Source organism: Grampus griseus (assembly GCF_964374135.1).
Source record: "Grampus griseus genome assembly, chromosome: 1".
In the NCBI taxonomy this organism is placed as follows: Eukaryota; Metazoa; Chordata; class Mammalia; order Artiodactyla; family Delphinidae; genus Grampus; species Grampus griseus.
The window spans coordinates 47,920,612-47,944,415 of record NC_139017.1 but is presented as its reverse complement, the minus strand read 5'-3'; the positions used below and the strand labels follow the sequence as shown (position 1 = coordinate 47,944,415).

Sequence of the window (23,804 nt, the reverse complement as noted above, 5' to 3'; positions counted from 1 at the left end):
ATCCCAGAAATAGGATATAATTAGCCTAAGGTTACGCCATCAGTGACGAAGCAGGGCTAGAACCCAGGAGAGCTGGTTCCCGGCTCAATGCTCTTTTCATCCCACTGTGCTACTTTGTGCATAGTTCGGTTAGTTAAATTATTGCTGTTGTTTTTTTTTTCCAAAAATAACAATCTTCCTATATATTCCCATTGACCCATATGCTACATGCAGAAAGCCCTTCTCTGGGAATGGAGAAGGAAATGACATTCTAATAAAAAAAGACCTGAGACAAGAAGTTCCTCGGGACCCCTCCGGCCAGGGTCCCAGACAACACTCAAGTCGTAAGAGCCTCAAGCACCCTTCACGTCTCTTTATCCCGCCACACAACAGCCCACATAACTAGAGAGGAAATGAGCCGGCGGCGTTCTCCCTTTTATAGATGGGAAAGCGAAGCCGTCTCACCTGTCTGCGAGGAGGACTCAGTGCCACGCAGCAAGACCGGGAGGCCCGACCCCTCCTCGGAATCGTCTACTCATGTTGCCACCTGCCTCACCCCTGGAGCTCTTCGTCCCCACCTCAAGGCAGGGTCTGGGAGAGAACATTGGAGTGGAGGAAATTAGAAACAGGGAGGACAAAACAGTGCAACCTGACCTCTGGGAAGGCGTGAGACTCAGGGCAGGAAACAAGGCAGCCAGACCCCACCCCCAGCCCCTAAAAGGAACGGGAGGAAGAAAAGCCTGGGCTACAAGTCAGGTGCTTGGGGCACGTGGTCTGTGGATGCGGGGGCTGCTTCTGCCTTTTTGGGTTAAACTTCTCTCCTGGGCTCCCCCTTCGAGATGCTGAGAGGGGCCAAGTCCCCATTTCCCTGAGAAGGAAACTGAGGGACGATAGATTGTAGGGTGAGTTGGCTAGAAGCTGCTGCCGCCTCCTACTCAGCTGCAGTGTTGGCCTCAACCTTCGCCCTGGATGAAAAAGGGGCCACAGCTTGGAGGCCAAGGGCAGCTGTCTGCAGATACAGCTGGGCCTTGACCTTGGGACCTCTCCTTGTTCCCATAGCAGGGGCTCAAGATATCCAGTATCCCTCCGGAGCCAATGGAGTTCCCCTGGGGGAAGCAGCTCTCTGAGCTGGCTCACTGCCAAACCCCTGCAGCTGAAATGGCTGCCAAGCCTGAGAGCACAGGGGAAAGCTCTCGTTCGCCACCCCTCCCGCATATGTTTCCCACTCTCCTGACCTTTCCTCCAGGTGAGCCCATGTGGTCAGGACAGAACACCCAACACCTCTGTCTCCAGGGATACAATTTCATCCTCCACCACAGGAGTGACTTCGCTGGGGCTGCAGCCTCGCAGGCAACTGCTAGGGACGTACCTGGTCTCCAGGTGGGCTCTCCCGCCCATCAAGGAACCCTTGAAAGCGTTTCTGCCCATCTCTTTGCCTCACCGAGGCCTCTGCTGTCCAAGAGGCTGAAGAACCAGGGGGTTTTTCTTCTGTCCCTTGTGACCCCACTGGCCTTTACTGCTCCTTCCTCGAGGGAAGGACTTCTGTTTATAATTCTTTGGATATAAAAGGAAATAACAGATTGCAGAAGGTTGGGGCTGGGCAGTAAGGGCAAAGGAGGGGGTTGGAGGATGGGAGGAGAGAAATCTTAAGCTGTGCTCTAGCTTTGCAAAGAGGACCTGGATACCACCAAATCCGCCAAAAGCCCAGGAAATGCCCCTGCGTGTGGGGCTTGAGGGAGACAGGCAAAGGCTGCCAGGATAGAATGTGCCCTTGCTTCTGCATGAAACAGTGGAGGAGGTGTCCTGTCCTCCCTAACTACCCAGAGAGGTCCACATTCCAAGGAGAGGGGTACACAGCCCCTCCTGTCCTGGGGCCCTGACCTCCTCTACCCAGGTCACTTGTTATGTTTCAGAAAGGTTATTCTGTCCCTGGATGCCAGAGGGGCTGTGACTTTGTTCCTGGGCTGAATTGTTCCTGTGATGAAGTAGAGGACAGACTTGCTAAAGCTGCAGAATCTGCCTAAAGTGTCTCTGCCACTGGCGTTGCTGCGTGACCCTCTAGCACCTGAGAGGTCCAGGCACAGTGACAGAGGCCGAGTTTCATCGAAATGGGAGGCAAGGAAGGAAGCGAAGGAAGGAGATGGTTTTTTGTTTGCTTCCTACCTCCTGGAAATAGGCTGGGAGTGGAGACAGATTCTGACCCTGAAGGTTGCTGGAGGTAAGGAGATTAGGGGACAAGTCCAGGAAGGTCTTAGAGGGCCCCCTCCTCCCAGAGTGTCCCCTAAAGGCACCACATGCCAGCATTTCCCCCTCTAGGGCTTCTGAGAAGAGAAGGAAGGGGCAGGTGAGTGAGGCAGGAGATGGGAGAACAAAGGGAGGGCTCAGTTTAGTCCAGGAAAGGGATCACCCGGTCTGGCCCCGGAAGGCAGTCCCTGAGGAGGGGAGTCAGGGCCTGGGAAGGAGGCCGCCCACATCTGAGCTGCTGCCGAGGAGACATAGTGGAGATGAGTGGGCAGAGAGGCCGGGCTGGAGGGAAGGCTGCTTTCTGGAGTGTGGGAGAGAGCAGTGCAGAGGGAGACACAGAGCCTGCTGCGAGCTGGGGCAAGGTGAGGACAGACGTCTGCCCGGCCTCTCGCTGGCCCTGCACAGCCACGCTACTCACAGCCAGGTGGCCTCCCTCAGGGCTGGCCCAAAGGGACGCTGGGAGGGGACAGACGGTAAAGGACTCATCTCCTGGCCACATTCCTGTGGACTCGGCTCTGGGCTCTGGAGGCTCCCGCCTCAGGTCCTGGCATCCCAGGAGAGACTCCATCCTGGGCTTGGAGCAGGTCTGTCTCACACATCTACCTGCCTGAGGCCTCTCCCACGGTCAAGGCTGCTGGGAGTTTCTCTGGCAGAGCAGCCAGTTTCCCATTTAGCAACAGCTCCCCTGGCCCAAGGCAGCATGTCCCTCATGGGAGTGGTTACCCTGAGCAGAGTCCCAGAGCCCTCGGGACCTCAGGACAGAAAGAAGCTCCGTTCCTGGGGCCTCCCTGGGGCTTCTCAGTCTCTGGAAGGCACACGGCAGGTCCTGGGCTTCCCCTGGTGTGACTGGGGCCTCTCTTCAGGGAGGTCTCAGGATTGGAAACCCAGGGGCAGGAGGAGGCCAGGGCACACAGGAGGCTGATGCTCACAGGTTAGACGGGGTCAGGTGGTCGGGTCGCCTGAGAAGAGCCCTGGCCAGATGGAAACTTCCTGCTCCAAGCCTCAGACAGAAGCAGGCGCCTCAGGCCTAGGACCTGCTGGGGGCTGAAGAAGGGGCCCTGGCTCCGCTCACACCGCCGTTTCCCGCTCTCTGTGAACTTCCTCCTTCTTCCTCTTCATCTTGCAGAAACCGTGGAGGCCACAGAAGCAAGCGAAAGTGAACTGGGGCATGCCCTGGGCCAGGCTGGGGGCTGCTCACCAGAGAAGATCTGCAGGGAAAGGCAGAGGAGGAAGAGGGGGCAGGAGAAAGGCAGGAGAGAGAAGCAAGCTGGGGTTAACATCCTGGAGCCCTCCTGAGGCTGCCCAGGCCCCGCTAGACCTCTCACACCGCTGGCGGACGGGGCGCGCCACCAAACAAAGGCCTCTTTGAAACCTCAGTGTTTCCTGGTCGGTGGAGTTGATGTCATTCCTCAAATTGGAGCCTGGGTGAGTCCAGGGTAGAGAAGAGAAGGCCCCGGCTGCAGCTACCTTTGTCCCCCTCCCGCCCTCTGCCTCCCCTCGTCACCACACACCTATGCTTGGGAACAGGAATCAAGCCAGCTCAAAATAACTGTCTTGTGCCACCTTGCACAGGTTAGAGGTGGGGGGGGGGGTTCCCACTGGATCCTTTAGATCACACAGTCCGATAATCCAAGTGTGGGACTTTGGGGACCTTGAAGGAAGTCCCTCATCCAGCACAGCCTCTACCCTGACACCTGGAACTGAGTCTCAGATTCCTCCCTTCCCTAACGGCCCCAATTTGTCTGAAACCCTTAGGGAAATCTATAGGGAACATAAGGCACTTGCTTTAACCACTCCGGGCAATACAAATCCCCATCCTCCTCAGTAGAGAACAGACAGCACAGAGTTCTTTTAGCCAACAGGCTATTTTATTGAGCACCTAGGCTGGGCAAAGGGCTTGGGAGGTAAGAATGTAAGGGTAAGGGTATGCTTTCTTCCCTGGCACAAAAGTCAGTCTGAGGTAGGGGCTGAGGCTGGATTTACCCCAGCTGGGCATGTTGTCCCCCACCTCTGGCTGACACGACCCTCATCACAGGCAGCAGGGGCCCCTCTGGTATCTGCGGCATGGGAGGGGGCTTCAGAAGACCAGCTCTCAATCTGTGAAAGTATCCCTTTCTCCAAACACTCACTGAGGTCTCCTTGGCCTCAGCCATCCGCAGATGCCTCCAGCTCACTTCTCTGCCCTTCCTCTGCCCCTGGGCCTGCCCTGGAGGGAGCAGAAATACATTCAAGTCAGCTCCAGCAGGGCAGCCGGGACAAAAGAAAGCACACTGCATTGAGGTCATGCCTGCACCCTGGGCCTGGTTTGATCACTTGTCTCTCTGGGAAGAACACCAGGGACAGCCCAGATGCTGAGAGGAAGGGGTTTGGAATAAGGAAGCATGAGCCGTATCCCGCCCAGCCCCTCCTACAATAGAGATTGCATAGAATGTCCAATGCCCCAGATGCTAGGCACACCTGCAAAGTGTTTCCATTGTCTTTGAGGAACTTGGCAGGGCCCGGCTGGTGGCTCTCTGAATAGTTCCACAGGCTTGGCCAACCTGGCTCCTTTGGACAAACTTCCTTCATGTTTCTCCAGGCAGAGCAGAGGGCCCAGCTGGTAGTCCCTCACCAAGCACAGTGCCCACAGTGGAGTGGGTCCTGTCAGGATTCTCCCCTCCCTCCCCCTCTCAGTGTGCTGGTAATCCAGCTAATGACTGTAATTAATAGGTGCAATGCATTTCCAATGGCCAGCTGGGTGGGCAGGAAGCCCAGCTTGAGTCAGCATGGGTAGGTAGACTGGTTATTTAAATACCCGCTTTCTAGCACCATCCACACACCCACTCTCCTGGAGTATATATAGAGAGCAGAGAGCAATCTCCGGGATATATATAGACAGAGCCAAGACACAACTACTATATTTCTAGATCTATCCACTGCAGCTGTCTCTGGATCCCTCCCGTGACAAACCCAGAGCAAGACCGGGATCTTAATGGGGGCTTAGGTGGCCTGGGTTCTATCCTTGGCTCTGACGCCGGCATGCTGTGTCACCCTAGGCAAGTGACTGTGCCTCTCTGGGCCTTCATTTCCTCATTTCAGTGTTCCAGGAGATTAATCAAGGTTTAACGCTTAGACCCCAAAGCTAAGGCGCTGAAAGGGCACTAGGAATCCTAGCCTGATTAGGAAGAAGGGAGGGAGGGCTGTGGGTTTCCTTGTGATCAGTAATTGTTAATGCATACACTTCCTTTGCTGCAGGAGGTGGGGTATATCAAGGGTACTATTGACAAAGCATTCCCACAAGTACAGGAAAAGTATTTGGGGAGGAATCAGTAGGCACAGCACGTTTGATCTGGGGAAGGAATTCACAACTAAAACAAGTCCAGCAGGTAGCTGTGACCATCAGGCCCCCATCACCACCCTCACAGTCTCTGGTCCCAGGGTTCAGAGATCGTCTTCCGTCCCCACCCTACTTCCCATCCAATGCCTGCTTTCTTAAAAACAGCAAAACGTACACAAAAACACCCCCTACATTCCCCTCCCCCTTGCCAGGCCAGTGACTGTGCCTCCCAGGGATCCTTCGGGAAAGATGAGAACGTGCCGAGTTTTCTGTTCACTGTGACGACAGTGGGGGCTGGGAGAAGGAACCAGGACCTACACATCAGAGGAAAGGAGGGTCAAGTGAAGCCGCTCAAAGCTGGGCTAGGGGCTGCAACCTGGCTCCCGAGGTGTATCTGAGAGGTGTGTCTGAAAGCCAACTGCTCACTGGCAGCGCTGGGTCCTTGTTTCTAAGGGCAGAGAGTACACCCAGGGGAGCTCAGGTCTTTGACCTGAAGTGCCTGGCTATCCTCCCACTCTCTACCAGGGAGTGACGGGAGTGACAGGGTCTTCACTGCAAGGTGCACGACTCCAAGCCCTGGTGGCACACAGGTCCCCGGGTCAGCCCCTGCACTGGACAGACCTGGGGCAGAGAGCCCCACCCCACTTTCAGGCCTGCTGTGAGCCCCCTTCCTTCTCCCTCAGAATCCCTCTGCCTTACCAGCAGGAACCTGGGGACCCCCTTTGCCTGGGCTGTGGTTTCTGCTCCTCTCTCTGCTCTGGGCCCCCTGCCTTATGCTCTTCACACTAGCTGGGGGGGCTCCCTGGAGAAGTCAGATCCTGAAGAAACTCCTCTAACTGTTTCTACTTGAGGGGAAAGGGGTCTGAATGTCTGAAATGAACAGTCTGGGAGTCTCAGTGAAGCCAGTGGACTGACTGGGGGCACTCCCCACTCGCCCCCCCGCCCCCCGCTCATCCGTGGTCCATGCTCGCTATGGAAACTTCCCCTCCCACTCTGCAGCTTTCTCCTTTAACCTTAATTTCCATGCCCAGGAGGGGCTAAGGATTTGAAAAACAGCCCCCCAAAACCCAGAATAGGAAGGAAAGGGAGGTGAACACTGAACAAACGGCTGCTGTCCCACGGTTGGTTGCATCTGACTGCAAGCTGTTGGCCCTGGTTTCTTTCACATCCTCCTCTCTGGCCTGGCCCCAGCTCAGGTCCAGATGAGATGGTGTGGGGTACGGGGTCATTAAATACCCTCTGCCGGTCAGTTTTGTGGAGGCCAAGCAGAAGCGCTGTCAAGCCACAGAGGATCATCCCCAGCCTCCCCGCTGCCCCCTCCCCAAGCCTCTCACCCCCACTTCTCCTCTCTTAGAGGACCCTGCAGACACCCTCCAGGGTCCTCCGATTCTAGCCCCTTCAGCAAAAATGGGGCAGTGGGTCAGAGACTGCTTGAATGGTGGAAGAACCAAGAGGAAGAAGGGAGTCAGGGCTGGCTAGAAACTAAGGTAAGGAAGAAGCTGGGGCTCCAGGCTTGCAGACCACAAACTCCTAGGTGTCTCAAATTTTGGCAACGTCCTTCATCAGAGTGGGCGGCAGTAGGGGTTGGAAGGCTAGGGAGATATTTACAAGTGTTGGGACAAGGCTGGGATTCTCTGACAGACAAAAAAGGGACATACTCCTTCCCCTGCCCCCCACCCCGATCCCCTCACCTGCCGAAGCAGAGTAGCTTCCAGCAAGGCCCTCCCATCTTCACTCTGCCCCACCGCCACCTCAGGTAAAGGGCAAAAGAGAAGTGACCTAGAGAGGAGGGGTGCCCTCAGCCTCTAGGACAATGCTGAGCCCCCGCCCCCTCCCCAGCTCCCCTTAGCACCGCGCCTCAGTAATTAAAATATGAATTCACCTTCCCTCCCCGAGTCATTCATCACTGCGAAGGGAAGCAGCTGCGGCTTAGGAGACCGGATTTGGGGGATTAGCTCCGGCGGTGGAGCAGACACACCAGGAGAAAGAATTAAAAAGGGAGTGAATTGGGTTTTCTCTCCCCACCTCCTCCCCTCTCCCTCTCCCTCGGGCCTCCTCGGAGCCTCACACCCCACCCCTTTTCCCCAAAGCCTGGCCTCGTTAGGTTTCTGGGAACTGTAGTCTCCAGCACTGTGTTGATAAACAGGCAGGCCAGGGGTGGGTGGTGGCACAAACTACAGATCCCAGGCCTTCTTCCCAGGGTTGGCAGCAGCAAAACTGGGCACAGGCTTCCAGTCTGGGAGAAGCCCAGTTCTCCTTGGAGATTAACTCCTTCTTGGCCTGCTTGAGACTGAGTTCCAGCCTCTGGCTTACTGAGTGCCTGGAATCTGGAGCCAAGGTCCCCTCTGCATCTGATGGCTTGCCTAAGCCAATCCTCCCCGCTTTTCTCGCTTGCCCACTTATGGAGAAAGAGGGAAACTGCCCCCACCTTTCAAAAGTACAAGGGCAGCCTCGCATTTACCAGTGGTTCTGGGGGACTTGGGGGCTTTGGGAGCTCAAGGGGTCAAAACACTAAAAGTCTTGAAATGTCTTTACCCTGGCTTCCAGGGTCTTCCAGGCCTGCTTGTCTGAGGCTGGCCCATCACAAGGGTCATCACAAGCATGACTGGGGTCATCAGCTTGACATGGTGACGTGGTGGTCCAGACCATCGGTGCTATAAGGGCCCCAGAAGTCAAACGTTAGTGCCGTGCCCCTCTAAAGATGGGACAGAGATTTTTTCAATAGTCTCTGCATTTAGAAAGCAGAGTGTTAGCAGTCCAACTCCATTTCCGTGGGACGAATACAACCAGAGAGATTCACTCGAATCACAGCCGTGTTAAACACGGGTCCACTCTCCCAAGGCAGGCCTTATGCTGGGTATCTCTGAAGACTGTGAAAAAGACTTAGATGGCTCAGAATATTTTAGGTTTCAGCTGTCCGCAGGCAGGTGACAGGATACACACAGCCCTCTGATCTGTGAATCCTCCGGGAGGGGGCATGAGGACAGCTTGCCTATTCAATTCAGTTCAACAATTATGTGAAATATATAACTGCATATCTCCTCTAGGCCTGTCCCAGCAGCAGTGGCCAAGAGTCAAAGAAGAGAAAGGAGCTGCAACTTTTTAACCCCAGAAGCACCCCAGGCCCAGGCGCAGCAAGGTAGGACCGTCTCAGGTGAGTTGTGGGCTTTGTCTTGTGCCCCTGCTTGCGGCAGCTGACCGCTTTTACCCCACCCACCTGTTCTCCCAGTTCACAATTTATTCAACAAACGTGTACCCAGCAACCCCTACTGAGAGCCTTGCCTCGCTGGAGCCTCACAGGACCATAATAATCCTTGAAGGGGTCATCTGTCCCCTCCTTCCTAGGCCCAGCCCAGTGCCGGGGACTTCCTGGCAAACTGTGCAACAGGACTCCTGGGAGGGACTCAGCTGTAGGCAGGAAGGGGGCACTGCTTCAACCTGGCTTTTCAATTAGGACATGGGGAGCTAGGGGAGCAAATCAGGTGCCTGGGTGTCCTTGTAGGAATAGGATAGGCTCATTCTGAGCAGGGGTGGGCAGCGGGACAAGGAGGGAGGTGGGGGGAGGTACCAGCCACCTCTGATCTCTGGCCAAGAGAACCCAGAGGGAAAGTGGGAAACCCTGGCAAATTCTCATCCCTGTTCTTGTACCATCTAAGCTGGGGCAAGAGGGGAAATGGCCTGGATGAGCCCCAGCGAAAACCCAGCTGGCTCGGGCTCTTTGCTTCTCCTGTTGTTTTCATGTTCCCCCCTCTGCTCCTGCTGGAAAAGGAAAACCTGTGATGGACAAAGGGTGATTAGAGTTGGACCACAGAGCCATTTGTGGACATACATCAATAGAGACCTGGTGAGAAGAGGCCCTGGTGTGAGAACAGCACTTTCCCATGCATCTGCCTGTTGGCTCTCCCAACACCCAGCGTGATGTGGCAAGAGCAGGGATTCGAATTCCAGCCCTGCCTCTTTCTAACCCTGTGAACTTGGGCCAGTTTCTTAGCTCCCTTGTGCCTCAGATTTCCCATAAGTAAAATGGGATAATGATAGTATCCTTTTCATAGGGCTGTTTCCAGGATTAGATGAGTTAGTACAGGTGAGACAGATTGAATCATGCCTGGTAAATGTTGGCACGGGAAATTAAGAGCTCTGAGACATTCTAAGTCTGATTCTCAATACCAAATATAGTACCCTCTGATTCTTCAGTGGTCTTAGGCAGACCGGGGGCTGGAAGGAAAGGGGAGGCGAAGGTTGTTCCTCTGCTGCTCTAGCCAGACTGCCTTATTTGCATCTGCTAGGGTCTTCCAGGATGGCTGGGAAGGAGTTAGGCAGATTTAAACGTGAGAGCAGAAATAGGCATGGGGACCTCGGCCAGATGAGTGGCAGGCAGGCAGGAATAGGGAGAGCAGGTACCATTCACAGAGCCAGAAGGAGGGAGGCAAATGCCTGGACTGGGCAGCAGACCAGAGGCTGGGGACCCTGGGCTCCAACTTGCAGCCCATGGGGAGCAGCTGCCTTCCTAGTTTCACTCCATTGCCTGAGCGCTTTCATTTCAGCCACTGAGAAGTCCCGAGGTCTCTCTCACACAGAAAAAGGTTGAGGATTCCGAGCTGACCACAGAGACGTGAGCAAGGCCGAGAAGCAGAGGCTGTCCGGGAGGCACCGAGCAAAGGCCTGAGTGCTGTGCTGTGTGGTCCAATGCCCCCGACTCCAGCCCCCAAAGCTCTGATACAAGACACGCCTCAGTAACTTGGCAAGGGGAAAGGAACCAACTCAGAAATCCCAGCACCCCCTGAATGTTTCCCTCCATCCTAAGGGAATTTCCCTCTGGAATCACTCATCCAGCCTCTTCATCTCAGAGTGAGAAGCCAAGTCCAGAGAGGGGAAGTGACTTGGCCAAGGTCACACAGCTAAGCCTCGATCCCGGGTTACCAGATCCCCTGCATGCACAGCCCCCAAGCGGAGCCCCCTTTGGTGCCCCCCTTTGTGGCTGCTTCCTAGCCTGGTCCTGGGGGGAGATGTAGGTGCTGCAGGAGTAGGAGTGCGCCCCTCACTGTAGCCCATGGCTTTTAGCCCTACATGAGTTTGGAACAGTAATCACATAGGAATGAAAAGCCATAGGCCACAGCAGAGCTGAGGGGGTCCAGCGGCAGGAATCTCAAAAGGATGCAGGGAGCTGGGGGTACCTGGGGAGCCCTCACTCACCTTCCCACCAGCCCCACCCACACACCCACACTGCCTCCCAGGAAGTACCGGGCCCCCCAGGTCACATTCTCTTACCATCCCCCACCACCTGCCGGGGCCCCTGAAGCATTAAAGCCACCGCAGTAATGAGTTTCCAGTTCTTGCCCTACAAAAGCCCCACACAATGGGCCTCACTCCGGGGTATGAGGAGGGGTGGCTTCCTGGCCATAAAGGACCTCCTCAAATTTCCTTAATTAGCCTCCAGACCCCCGCCCAGGGTCCTTGACTACCTCCTCCTCTAGAGAATAAGGCCGGATCTTTTCAAAGCTACTGCTGCCAGTGCCCAAGACCAGCCCCATATTAGGCTCTCTCCTTACAAAGCTTAACCCTTTCTAGTCCAGCCACAGGAAGCAAAGAGGGCCGAGGAAGGCCTGGGCCTAGAGGGGTGAACGAGTGTCCTGAGCACCCCCAAGGCTGGGGGCTGGCCTGCACTTCCTAGACTCGTCCAGGTGGCTACCAACTGCACCCATTCTTGCGTGACACAACAAGGGCGGGAGTGGTCGGAAGGATCTCTGTCTTCAGACCTAAGTAGAGGCAGGAAAAGGGCCTGACCTTGAAATCCCCACCAGCTGAGGGCAGCCAGCTTTGGAGCCATCCCTGGGCAATGCTGGGGGTGGGGGAGGGGGAGGGGTGGGGGAGGGGTGGGGGAGGGGTGGGGGAGGGGGAGGGGGCCTCTTGGCGCTCCGCCTCCCTCATTGGCAGGATATGGTGGTTGGTACAGGCACCTCTAGGACTAGGGTGAAGAGCTGAGTCGAGGTGAACCAAGGTCTCAGGACCCTGGAAAAGATGTGCTCTAAGCACAAGTAGTCTCTTCACTCCCTCTCCTATGATGCGTCAGTTGTGGGCATGCATCAGCCTCGGAGAAAAGGAGTTCAGGGAAGCCCCAAGGGATTCAGATCCCTGCGCATGGCCTTGACCTCTCTCAGGGACCCCCAACAGAACGGTAAGAGGCCTTAGGACCAGATCAGGCCCCGGCTCTGCTAGGGAGCAGCTGCAGTCCCCACCTGAGCCCTCCCCCCACGGCTCAGAGGCCCTGGATCTCTGCAGGACCCTGGCTGGAGCAACCTCCTTCAACTGGGCCATGCACACTCCCCAGCAACAGCACACCCCAGTCTTGCCCAAACTTAGGGCCAAACTTCCCACCTGAACTTTGGGTCATCGGCCCCCAACCCCAGAAGCCTTTAGTTTTCCTTCCCTTCCTCTCCCATGGGTCCCCAAATCCCAGACTCAGGACTTGTAAAAAACCGTGGGCTCCAAGCAGAATGACCACAGTCCCCTCCCAAGGGACACTGGGCTCTGGGCGGGGGTCCAAGGGCCTGCTCACCTGGTGGGCCCAGCGAGGGCCCCTCTCCCTCGCGGTCTCCCTCACATTCCCGCAGAGCCACTTCCTGACTTCCAGGCAGCCACTCACTCCTCCACTTACCCCCAGAAGCTCCAGGCCCAGCCCTGAGAGGGCAGGCCTCCTCCCTCTTCCCGCCCACCACTGGCCTGGTCTGAGCTGTGCCCGACTCAACTTGACTCACTAGTGAAGACCTGGCCGCCCCTCCCCCAGCCGGTAGCCGGTGGGTGAGGGCAGGCCGGGCAGGCAGGGGAGGTCAGGTATTCCTTCAACCCTGACTTGGGCCTGGGTAACAAAGGTCTCATTGAGCCTGTGGCTGTCTGGTTGGTGAAGCACAAACCTCTTGTATCTACTCGCTTTTGATCTCACTCCCTCTGAACCAGCCATGTATTACTCACGTCCCCCTGCTGGGCTATTGGTGTGGAGGGGCTGTTTTGTCTCCTCCCTCCCTCCCCATCTCTTTTCTCTCCTTCCTTCCCCTGCTGCTCCCCTCCAGCGTTTTTATGGTTTAATTTTTGGCAGGAGACCTGAGGCGGCTCCCTGGAGGCCCCCTCTTCTGCCTGACTGCCCCTCCCCATCTCTGCAGGCCTAGCTCCTCTCCACGCTCCCCCCGCCCCCCACTCTGTGTCCGTCCACATCCTCTGCTCCCGCACTCGGCCCCGCCTTCTATTTCGAAGATCCTCAGACCGGTCTGGTCCTTCCCTCGGATTCCTGGCCGCAGCTGGGATCCAATCCTGGCTTCCTGGCCCCGAGCACAGGAAAGGCTCAGCCTGCCTGCCAGCCCCAGCCCACCTGACAAGCCCAGGGAAGCTCCAGAGCGGGGCAGCCTCTCTCCACCATGTTCCTGGGGCCAGAAGGACCGGAGGGTGAGGGGTGAGAACAGCTCTCAAGTCTCAGGTATTAGCCTGTCCGAGACCTCCTTGGAATGTGGAGTAAGGGAGAGAGGTCACCAGGCCTCACCTCCTTTTCTGCTTCCTCCAGTCTCGAGAATCTGGTTTCTAGTGAAAGGCCACCACTTGGTGAGAGCCCCAAGGATTCACCCTCTCAAGCTAGGACTAGCCCCCACCCCCCACCCGCAATTCCTGTCTCCTCCGTGGCTGCCTCTGAGCCTTCCGCAGCTCTGCTGAGGGTGAGGACCGAGTGGGGCTCAGGCAGCTCAAGGAGCAGTGCCTATAGGCCACCCCACAGGGTCACTGGTATGACGTCTCTCTGGCTTCCCTGGTCCTGTTCCCCAGGAGAGGCCACTCCAGGGAAAGAGACAGTCACCTCTGAGGTCTGAGCTCTCCCTGGAAAAGCCAACAGATGCTAAGAATTCCCATGCTAGTGACCCCAGAGAGCCCTGCCAGGTCCCCCATGCCTACCAGCTGTGGCCACCCCTCCACCTCTGGGAGTTTCCACCCCTCCCTGGCCCCCAGGTACTCCCATTCAGCTGAGCTGAGGATTTGGGAAACTTCTCCTGCCCTGACAGAGGCCCCATTCTTCCTGCTGCTGGCTCCCATCGTCCCTCATGACTCCACACATTCTTGGGCCTCTAATGAGAAGCCGAGACAGCCCTTCCAGCCCTGCTGTTGCTGTCAGCACAGCCTGGGCCCGGCCACCAGCCTGTGGCAGGAATTGGGGGGTGGGGGTGGACATAGGAGGGAGTAAATGGAGGCTGGAGACGGAACAGAGGAGGGGAGGAGACACGTGGGAGAGAGAGAACAGAGACGCTGAGAGAAATTATGAAAGAGGAAAGGAAGTGATATAGGAGAAAAAGGGAAAGGAACTAATATGTTATTGAGTGGAAACTATGTGTCATGCACGTGCTAGGCCCCTGTTATTTATAATCACTAGGTGAATGCAAACACGATCATTATTATTCCCATTTGGTAGATGAGAAAACTGAGGCTTGCAGAGGTTCGGTGGGCATTTTGCTCTTAGAGAAGAGGGCAGGAGAAGGCTGAGAGAGAGAAAGGAGAGAGCTGGCAAAGGAAGAATGCTGACCATGAGGAAAGTGGAGGATTGCAGTGGAAAACAGGCAGAACAGGAGGAAGCAGAGAGGGATGGGGGAGCCGGCTGATGGCTGATGGCTCGTGAAAGCAGACCTGAGGTATTCCTGACCTCCTGCCCTCCCCTCAGGGTTGTCTGCCTGACTGGAGAGCGGACATCCTGAGGCCCTGCAGGTGTGCTGTCCCCTCTCCACTAATAAGTTCCTTGATGCCCACATATGCCGGAGAACAGAAGTCCAGCCTGGAAACTGAAGCCTGTTTCACTGGGGAGTAGGCTGCAGCAGCTCCCGTTCTGGAAGCCCCCGGTCCCACCATTCCCTTTGAGGGCACACAGTCACCCTGGATCTCAGCCTACATCAGGGCACTGGGGCTGGAGATGGTTCCAAGCTGAAGGTAAGCCAGCTGGGGGACGCACTCTTTTGCAAGGAGAGGAGTGGGGACGGGGCTGGTGAGCCACTCACTCTCCAGAGAGAAAGCCACAGAGGAAGGGGCGAGCGGTGCAGACTGGGCTCAGCCTGAGAAAGGAATGGAAAACTAGAACTGCTCCAGTGCGGCCCAGTGTGCTCCCTGCCACAGAAGGATGTCAAACACAGGGTGTACAACCACTTCTCAGACCAAGGCCAGGCACACAGCAGGTGCTCAGAAATAGAACACTAGCGTGGAAGGGATTTTTGCACCTGGAAGTAAGTTAGAGCAAAACTTACGTCCCGTCAACTCCAAGACAATGAATCTACATTGGAGCTGACTTCGCCTCTCAGAGCTTTTCATAGACTTCTGTACTTTTGGGGGGCAGCGTGGAGCCCAGCAGCCCTGCCTCTTTATCCATAGTGGCAACAAATCGGGATGTTAGGCAGGTACTGAAAAGGAGGCACTCACTCTCACCTGGAAGAGAGTAAACCGGAAGCATATCCACGATTATAAAGATGTTGGTTGAATGACATGGTTATGGATTTGTTGAATGAATGAATGATGAAGCTTGGAAACAAGGGCAAGAGATATCTAGGTTGCCCCATATTTCAGGCTTTGTGTGTGCCTGGAGTGCCCTCATGCCTGTACTCTCTGGGAGGAGGGTCCTTGTACCAGAGCAGGTTGTGGGTAGGAAACACACCCTGGCATCTGACTCTACCCACAGAGGATGGGGGGCGAAGTACTGTTGAAACTTCAGAGGAGCCTTAGGGGGTTTGATTCTGCTGCCTCTGTCCTAAATAGGCCTCCAGATTTGGAGTTGCGATTGGACTGTTGCAGTCCCTGGCGCAGAACTGACCCAGGAAAAGACTAGTTCCAGATGGACCTGGAAGTCTCCCATATATTGTCCTCCAGACCTGAGCCAGACGAGTGGTGTGATCGCCACCAAGAGCAGGATGACCATCCTATTTCTGGACCCTAGGTAGTAGCCTTCCCCATGGCTCAAATTTCCTGTTTCCCAGCTCCATCTCTACTTCAAAGTATGATCAGCTCAGGTTCCTGCTCAGTCACTGACTTAGGAGCCCTGGCCCCACTCCGGGAGGGGGGCGGGGCACAGGGGGTGCTGCTCTACTGAGCAAGAAAGCAGAGAGGTCAGGCAGGAATTCTCTTTTTCCCAAAGGCTTTTTCTAGTTGTCTCAGGAGGCTCAGTTCTGAGCCTTCTCAGGCAAACAGAGAGAGCTCCTTGCCTGGCGGCAGGGTCCCTGGGCTCTTAAGGAAGGAGAAAGGAGACCTGGTGATATCCTCAGGCAATGAAGGCAGAGAGAGACTAGGGAAGGAGAGAGCCTGGGCAGAACCTGGGGGCAGGAGGTGGTCCCTACAGGCTTAACACCTCCAGCGCCTGCATCTGATCTCTACTAAGCTCCAGTGCTGGGCTGTGAGAGGGAGAACACAGGGAAGCGCTTGTGTCACCAGAATCCAGCCTCCCCAAGCACAGGACCCCCGCCACAGTTTTGCCTCTCAGAGCAGTCAAGCTGTTAAAGAAAAATACAATAACACGGGTCATTGGCAAACTCTCATTCATTTCAACCTGAGCCGTTTGTTAATGTCAAAAGGTTCCAGTGCCTTGCCCAGGCCCTATTCCTCCCTTGACCCCTTTTCTCCTATGCCCTCCTCAACTCACATAGGGCAACTGTGGTCCAGTCTAAAGAATTACACAGCTGGGCTTTTCCAAGCCCCAGTGGAGTACCTCTCAAAGGAGGAGGCAAGCAGAGATAAAGGGTGGGGAGAAGGTCTTTGGGCAGCCCCTCATTTAGCAAACATGCATTGAGCACATACAATGGGACAGGCACTGTGCTGGGCACTGGGAGACAGCACTCACTAAGGCACGGCCACCAAGCAGGCAGTCCTGTGGCAAGACAGGCCTAGATGTGGATGTACATGATTGCATTCAGAGCAGTCCTACCGCCCTGCCTCTGGTCTTCCCCACCAACCAGAACCTTCACAATGCCTTCTGGGGGTTAAACTGAACTTGACCCTCCCCCCTATTTGATGGTCAGTCCTTCCTCTTCATGCCTTTAGGAGAGTGGCCTCAGCTGGGTATTCTGCGTGTGTGTGTGTGTGTGTGTGTGTGTGTGTGTGTGTGGTAGATCTTTTTCTTTCTCCTGACTGTATCAGGCCCCATGGGGCGATGGGGAGTTGGAACTGAGTGACAGAGACAGAAGCGGTTCCCAGCCCCAAGCCCCAGCTGTGTCCTCCTGGAGGATGTAAGCAGGGTTTGCAGGCCACCAAAACTGCTCCCCAAGGGGGCTTCTTAGAGGACAATCAATTCAGAGCTTTCTGATCCTGGGGCTCCCATCTCGGCCTCAGAACAGCCGAATTTCTCTCCGAAGTCAGCTTAAGTGTTACTTAAGTTGGGCTAGGTTGTTCCCTGGCAGATGAAGGTACATTGAAAAACCACCAGGAAAAAGTATATTCAAACCTGAAGAAGAATTTGTCAATGAGGGTTGAGAGGAGAAGAGCAGGATACTAGTGCTTCCAAAAGAAGGCTGTGGAATGTCGGTCAGGAAGGGAGGGCTCTCCCTCCAGCCCCTAGGCGCCCTCTCCTGACCAGTTTGGTAGAGGCAGGGGCTGGTGGCCAGCCAGGTTCCCTAGGGGCACCCTGTCACGGACCCTTTCTCAGGAAAGGGAGCAGCCATCCTCTCCATAGCTGCGTCCCCCACCCCCACCCAGGCCAGCATTCCTGCTCCCTGGCTCGCCTCCAGCTCCAGCCCCTCTAAGGATGCCAGGGCCCTAGGTTGAGGAAGGAGGTGGGAGAAGGACTTAGGGCTAAGAGTTGATGGTTTTGCCCAAGGAAATGGCTTCTCCAGCCTCCCAAGCTGGTTCCTGAGGACTTCTGCCCCAGGGGTACCGGACACCTCTGCTTTTCCCGTCTTAGTGCCAAACAAATGCACAGGTGTCACAAAGTCCTGATCCCCACCTCGTTTATAGCCCCTTCTCCGTCCCACCCCGTACCACGGGGTAAAGGAAAGCGGGGAGTCACCCAAAGCGGGTTTCTCCCAGCCGGGAGAGGGAGACTCGGCTCCCTCCTGAACCAGGGCTCTAGCTCCCTCTTACACTCCCCCCCTGAATCCCACCAGCAGCAAAAACCTTTAAAGCGAACAAAGACAATGGGGTCGGAGTGGGGGGCTTCCTTTCGGCGGACCTGGGGTGGCAGGTTGACGCAGGCTGAGGCTTGTCGGAGCTGGCTTTCAGGTGAGTGCCTGAACCCGCGTCCTGGGGTCCGCCCAAGGCTCAAGGACACCTCATCGCCCAGCCAAACCACCCCCGGTGAAAAGGAGGGTCCTCAGCCGCTCGGCCCTCAACCCGGCCCAGGGGTTTGCAGCACTCTCGGCCTATTTGTTTTCGCTCAGTACTCACAGTTCGGATGCTAAGCCGTCTCCTCTCTCGCACTCACTTCCTTTGTCTCTTTCTCTCTCTCTCTCTCCCTCTCCAATCTCTTTCTCTCTCTCTTCACTCCTTGTCTGATTCTCTGCTGTAGCTTCCAGTGGAGAAAAATAATTATTCTTCTCAATGGGTTCGCACGGGGCGCACGCACACACACGCGCGCGCGCGCACACACACATACACACACCGCCGTGGTACCCAATCAATGCACAAATCTTCGGGGTCCCTTTAACCTCTGCGGATGCTCCGGGAGTTAATTATGAAGCCTGTTTCGGCGCAGCATAAATATGCATTAAGGTATGAAATGACAACCGATGCGCTGAACTTCAGGGAATTGGCATTTAGACAGACTTCGTCTCGCCGCCTCCCATTCCCTCCATAGCCCCACGAGCCACCTTCGCAGCCTCGCCCCTTCCCCGGGCTCGCAGTAGCCATCGCGAGCGCCCACCCCGGGGCCAGGGGGCAACGTAGCGGCGTCGGCGGCGCGCTCGGTGCCCGGAGACTCCCTGGTGCGCCCCCTGCGGTCGGGGCAGATCCTTTGCGGGAGGTTCCACTCCCCCAACATCCTCGGGCCCGGCCCAGGCCAGCGCGCCCCCCCCCCCCCCCCCGCACAGTGCCTGTCTAACAACAAACTCCGAGCTCAGTCCTTTGAGAAGCTGGCGAGAGCGGGACGGCTACCTGCTAGCTCGCCCGAGTTCCGGGCAGAGCGAGAAAGACCCGGGACGCGATTCAACTCCCCTTCGGGCAAAGCAGCCTGGCGCCCTCGGGTCCCGCCACCCCCGGCCGGTCCCGACCCGCACACGCAGGCATGCATTTGCACACGCGCGCGCACACAGGCACGCACACACAGATGCACACACTCGCGCACAGACACTCCCGCGCGCGCTCACGCCCGCACACACTCAGGGTTATAACAAAGGAAGAGGGGCAGCGCTGCCTTACTTTTTTCTTTCTCTTCTCCTCTCTTTGGCAGCCCCCCAGCCCCGGGGTCGGCGTGCTCGACCCCCCCACACCCCGCCCTCCGCGCCCCCCGACGGCAGCAGGCGGCCGGCATTCCGGAGCAGCGCGTCCGCAACTTCGCGCCCAGGCGCCCGCGCCTCGCAGCCCGGCGGGCGGGAGACAAAAGCTGCGGCGCCGCCAGAGGCCGCGCGGCCAAGGTGTGCTCGCTAATTGTCAGGAAATGTGTGTGTGCGCGCAGGGAGCCGGCAGGGGCGGGGAGGGGGCGGCCGGCGGGAGGGGAAGAGAAGAAGAGGAGACTCCCCCCTCCCCAGCCCCCGCCACTCGCCAGCGCCCGGCACCCGAACCGGGATTAGAGAATAAATTATCTGCTCTCTTCTCATTGGGCTGTGGCTGAGGACGCCGTCGGCGGCGCGGGGCTGGGAGCTCGCCCGGCTCTTTGCATTCACCGCACAGCTCCGGCTCGCCTCGCTTCGCGGGCGCCGAGAGCCCCAGGCCTCGGCTCCAGACGCCAGAGGACACCAGCCGGCTGGCCGCGCCGCCCCTCCCCCGCCGCCCGGCTCGGCCCGACCCCTCTCTCATCCCAGTTCTGGCTGGTGTCTTGGGGACGGGGAGACTGGGGAAAAGAAGCCCAGAGGGTGGCGATCTCCGAGTACCCTACCCCTTCGCTCGTTTCATCTCCTCCCCAAGGAGAAAGGCGAGGGCAGCTGCCGTCAGTCACCTGAGCCAAGCCCACCTCAATGAGAGAGGACTTTGAGAGCCCTTGGAGAGGATCCCTTCGATGACTAAGTCCTCTCCCTTGGGGCCATCTCCTGCCCTCCACACGGCAACAATAACACGGAGGAGCTGGCACTCAGGCTGTTTGCCTTCTCCTCTCTCCAGCCCCATCAGCTCCTGCCTAATCCTGCTCCCCGTTTCCTGGACCTTCTGTTGGCCAACCTGGGAAGACAGCTCATTAACTGACTGCAAAGGAAATGCCCTCTGGTTCAAAGCAGCTCCCTGTCAAGAATTCGTTCATTCATTCCTTCAGCAAGCAAGCAATGTTCAGGACCACCCCTGTGCCACAATGTGGGCTAGGCACCAGGAATATAAAGGGAAAAGGTTCAGATGAGACAGTCATGTACAAAAAATAGAACCACAACTGTGTGAGAGGGGCTGTAACAAGACAGAGGCAAGTTTTGAACCCAAAGGTAGGAGTGACTGACTTCAGACATTTATTCAACCAATACTTTAGCATGTCGTAATTGCTAGGCTCTGTGCTGGGCATTGGGGATACACAGGCGAACGGATGGGCTTGGTGCCCACTTCCCTGGAGCTGACAGGCTGGTGGACAGGATGGGTACTGACTGGTGTGATGTGAGTTAATCAGGAGACACTGGGGGTAGGCTGGGGATGGTGAATAGCAAGGGCTCTTAATCTACTCTGGGGAGTCCAGAAAGTCTTCTCTGAGGAAATGAGATCTACGTGGAGGTCTGAAGGATGAAAAAGAGGTTAAGATGTGCTGGGAGGGGCACCGGAAGAATTCTGGGCAGAAGGAACTTGTAGAAAAGCCCTTGATCTGCTGGTAAGAGGCCCTGTAGAAGGCAGGTAAACGTCCACCGTGCAGAGAGGGAGGTGGGTCTGAAGACTCAGCCCCTACAGGCTAATGTTCTGGAAAAGGCTCACTTGTGTGTTGTTTCTCATTCTAGGCCAACCCCACACCCTACCCCCATTTTACTTCCAGTCACTGTCTGCTGCAACTGGACTAACTCTATGCCTGCTAAAGACAACGCTGAAATAAAGAACATAGATGGTGATAACTCTGCTTCAGTCCATCACATCCCAGCCGCTTGTATCGGGTTGGCTAAAAAGTTCATTTGGCTTTTTCCGCACTATCTTATGGAAAACCCGAAAGAACTGTTTGGTCAACCCAATTCCACACTGCCCATAGGAACCCCCTAAACTCCTTCCCGTATGCTGGGATTGTATGTTATGCTTTCTAAGAACTTCTGCATTTATTACCTCTAGATTCTCACAACAGCCCTTTGAGTTAAGTTTATTGGACGGTTAAGCTTATCCCCATCAGACAGATAGGGAAACTGAGAGTCAGAAAGGGAGAATGGCCTGCGTAAATGCCATATAGAAATTCCGTGGCCAAGCAGCATTTGTGAAATTTCCACTAGGCTTCAGGTAATTTGTCGGCCTCCTCAAGCTCCTCCGTGAGCCTGGTGAGGGGAGGGGCTAAAGTGATCCCCTGCCTCTACAAGAGCCTTCAGCACCTAGGACAGGGCCCTGCACACCCAGGCTCTCGAGCCAACCCTGCTGAGAGAATGGCTGTGGAAGGGAAGCGAAGGGAAGGGAAGGGTGAAACGGCAGACTGGGAACATGTTAGAACAGAAACCGTGTGGGCTTTGGACTCACACATACCTTGAGTGGAATTGCCACTGTTACTAACACACTCTGTGCACTTTACTTAGCCTTTCTGAGCCACAGTGCCCTCATCTTTCAAAGAGGATTCGCAGTACCCACCCGAGAAGGCTGTTGCGAAGATTAAGTGAAATTAGATACAGGTAGAATATCTATAGAAAAATACACAAGACATTGGTAACAGTAGTCACTTCTGGGAAGTGGATCTGCGTGCATGGGGCACAGGAATAAGTAGAGATACTCACATTTCATGGTTTACCCTCCAGTAGTTCTGATATCGCACCCTGTGTGTGTATTACCTGTCCAAAATGATCAATGAAATATCTTAATGAGATAATATGTGAAGCAACATAACAACAACAATCAAATAGGCACTCCGTACACATTTGTTGAACTGAATTGAGTTTTACAGTGTGAAACACCGGGATGTGTTATCAAGGAAAACCACAGAGTCACTTTCAAAAAGTGACTCTGGCCTGAAGGTTTGCACACTGTTCTGTCTACAGGCAAAGGCGAAGATGTCTAACTGGGTGAGATATTTTCCAGCCCAGAAATTCTGTAGTTCAAACTCTCAGTCACAGAGGGAAACAGCATCCCAGCAGGCTCATTGTTCTACTGGGAGACCAAATCCCTGCAAGAAACATGAGATGGATAGGGATGGAGCAGGGGTGATGAGGGGGAAAGGCCATGGAGTCTGAGCAGCCTCTCGGCAGGCCCCATTCCGTCCAGAGAGGACAGGGCAGGAAGGACTCCTGGACCTGCTTCCTAGCGTTGCTCATCTAAGGCTTAGCAAGCAAGCGAGCTACCTGCCCGGCCACCCTGTGGCCCCCGAGGAAAGCTGAGAGCAGCAGGTGCAGAGCCTAAGGAGGGGAGTGGGCTTTCTCCTGTTACCTTCCAGGTATTGAGGTCCCGGACAGGACAGGGCAGCCATTCATCAACCAACACAAAGAGACACTCTCTCAGCCACACAGAGACCAGGCCAGGTCACCTCAGACACTGGGGCATAACATCAGTGGGAACTGTAGAGGCCTCTTAGAAAAAGCTTTGGACTCATAGCTAGTGGTATTGGGGGAGGGGTTGGGACAGGAGGGAAGCATTCTGTGGGATATTCTGGGGAAGAAAAGACAGAGACAGTGGCCCCAGACTCAATGAAACAAAGAGGAGGCAAATGAGATCAGAGAGGCTAGAAAAATAGGAGTTAAAAAATAGAAATCATTTATTCTGGAGGAAAAGCACCTAGAGGGAGAAAGAAGGAATGCCAAAAGCCCAGGGCTGGAATGGCCATCTTCACTCTAACGGAAGGATGTGGCTACTCTTTCTTCTGCGCTGAGTTTCCAGAGAAGGACCTGCAGTGATGGTGCTGGGTTTTAGTCTGGGACAGGGGCTAGGGGACAGGGATGTCCTGAATCTCCAACTTGGAACAGGTCACCATCCTATCCGCACCTCTGCCTCCTGTCCACACCTTGCTAATTAAGGCAGAACGCAACTACACTCCAGCCCCTGGTCAGTCTAAATACAGGAATGACTTTCATCAGAAGGGACAAAGTGCAAACTATTTCCATATTAAGCAATCAAAGGTACTTAGAGATGAGCATCACCCACAGGATTCAGAGCACCTACAGTGTGCAGTGCTCTGGATTCTGACTTGCTCCTATTACAGTCACCAGAGCATCAAATATATGCAGTTTTAATCAATGAATATGCCATGTGCCTGGCACAGCACTGGCCATCTCAAGGATACAAGAGTTCATTTCATTCATCTTTTTCTTCTTATACTTGCCAGCTAAATACTCTGGACTGTATGTAGCTTTGACTGACCGCCCATATTTCCTCAATGACAATGTCAGAACATGCCCCATCACGCCTCATATCACAAGTCCTAGGTTCCCATATCATCCATAATCCCATAGACCAGAATCCCCAAACCACTCTGCATAGCTACTAATTTAATCCCGTCTCCCACCTCTCCCCACCCTCCTAAACCTTTCCCCTGTATCCTCTGGCACTCAGTCTGCCACCAGTCAATGCCCCCCTATCCTGAAGCCCTTGCCTGAGCATCCCTTCACTGTCTCACTCTACTGACATCTGGCTGTCCCCTGAAGATACTGCCTCCTCGACAGCCCTACCTACAGGCAAAGATGAAGGGAAAAGAAAACAGTGAAGGGTGTTTTTTTCTCTTGCACCCCACGTAACTCAGGGTCTATGGAGGTGCTTCCAAATTACTTCTTCCTCCTGCAAAAACTCCAGCATCTTTGATATGAAGGGGGTTAGGCCCCATCCCTTGCTACGTTTTCGCTATCTTCTCCACTGACTTACATGATCATACCCTAAATGTTGCCCTCACCAATACCTGCACCTCCAATAATCTCATTTCAGGCATCTCAGTCACTGATGCCTCCTACCCTTCCAATTAACTTTCTGTGGGACCCTCCTTCCAAATATTCTTTGACCTCATAGGGACCTTATCCACCAAATAAGTTTTTATTGTATTCTA

At 55.3% G+C, this 23,804-nt stretch overlaps 1 protein-coding gene and 1 long non-coding RNA gene across 2 annotated transcripts; both read right to left on the bottom strand.

The window, feature by feature from the left end:
* Positions 1-3,291: 3,291 nt before the first annotated feature.
* On the bottom strand, positions 3,292-3,393 carry BLACAT1 (BLACAT1 overlapping LEMD1 locus; the record flags this gene model as incomplete). Its single annotated transcript, XM_082671322.1, has 1 exon — positions 3,292-3,393. The coding sequence occupies one exon, from the start codon at positions 3,391-3,393 to the stop codon at positions 3,292-3,294; it is 102 nt and encodes a 33-aa protein (XP_082527448.1).
* A 940-nt stretch (positions 3,394-4,333) lies between these two features.
* LOC309824818 lies at positions 4,334-12,147 on the bottom strand. Its single transcript, XR_014296976.1, has 3 exons — positions 12,096-12,147; positions 8,075-8,193; positions 4,334-4,429 (listed from the first exon to the last, which is right to left on the bottom strand). It is a non-coding gene; the product is annotated as an uncharacterized lncRNA (long non-coding RNA).
* Between the last annotated feature and the right edge of the window lie 11,657 nt (positions 12,148-23,804).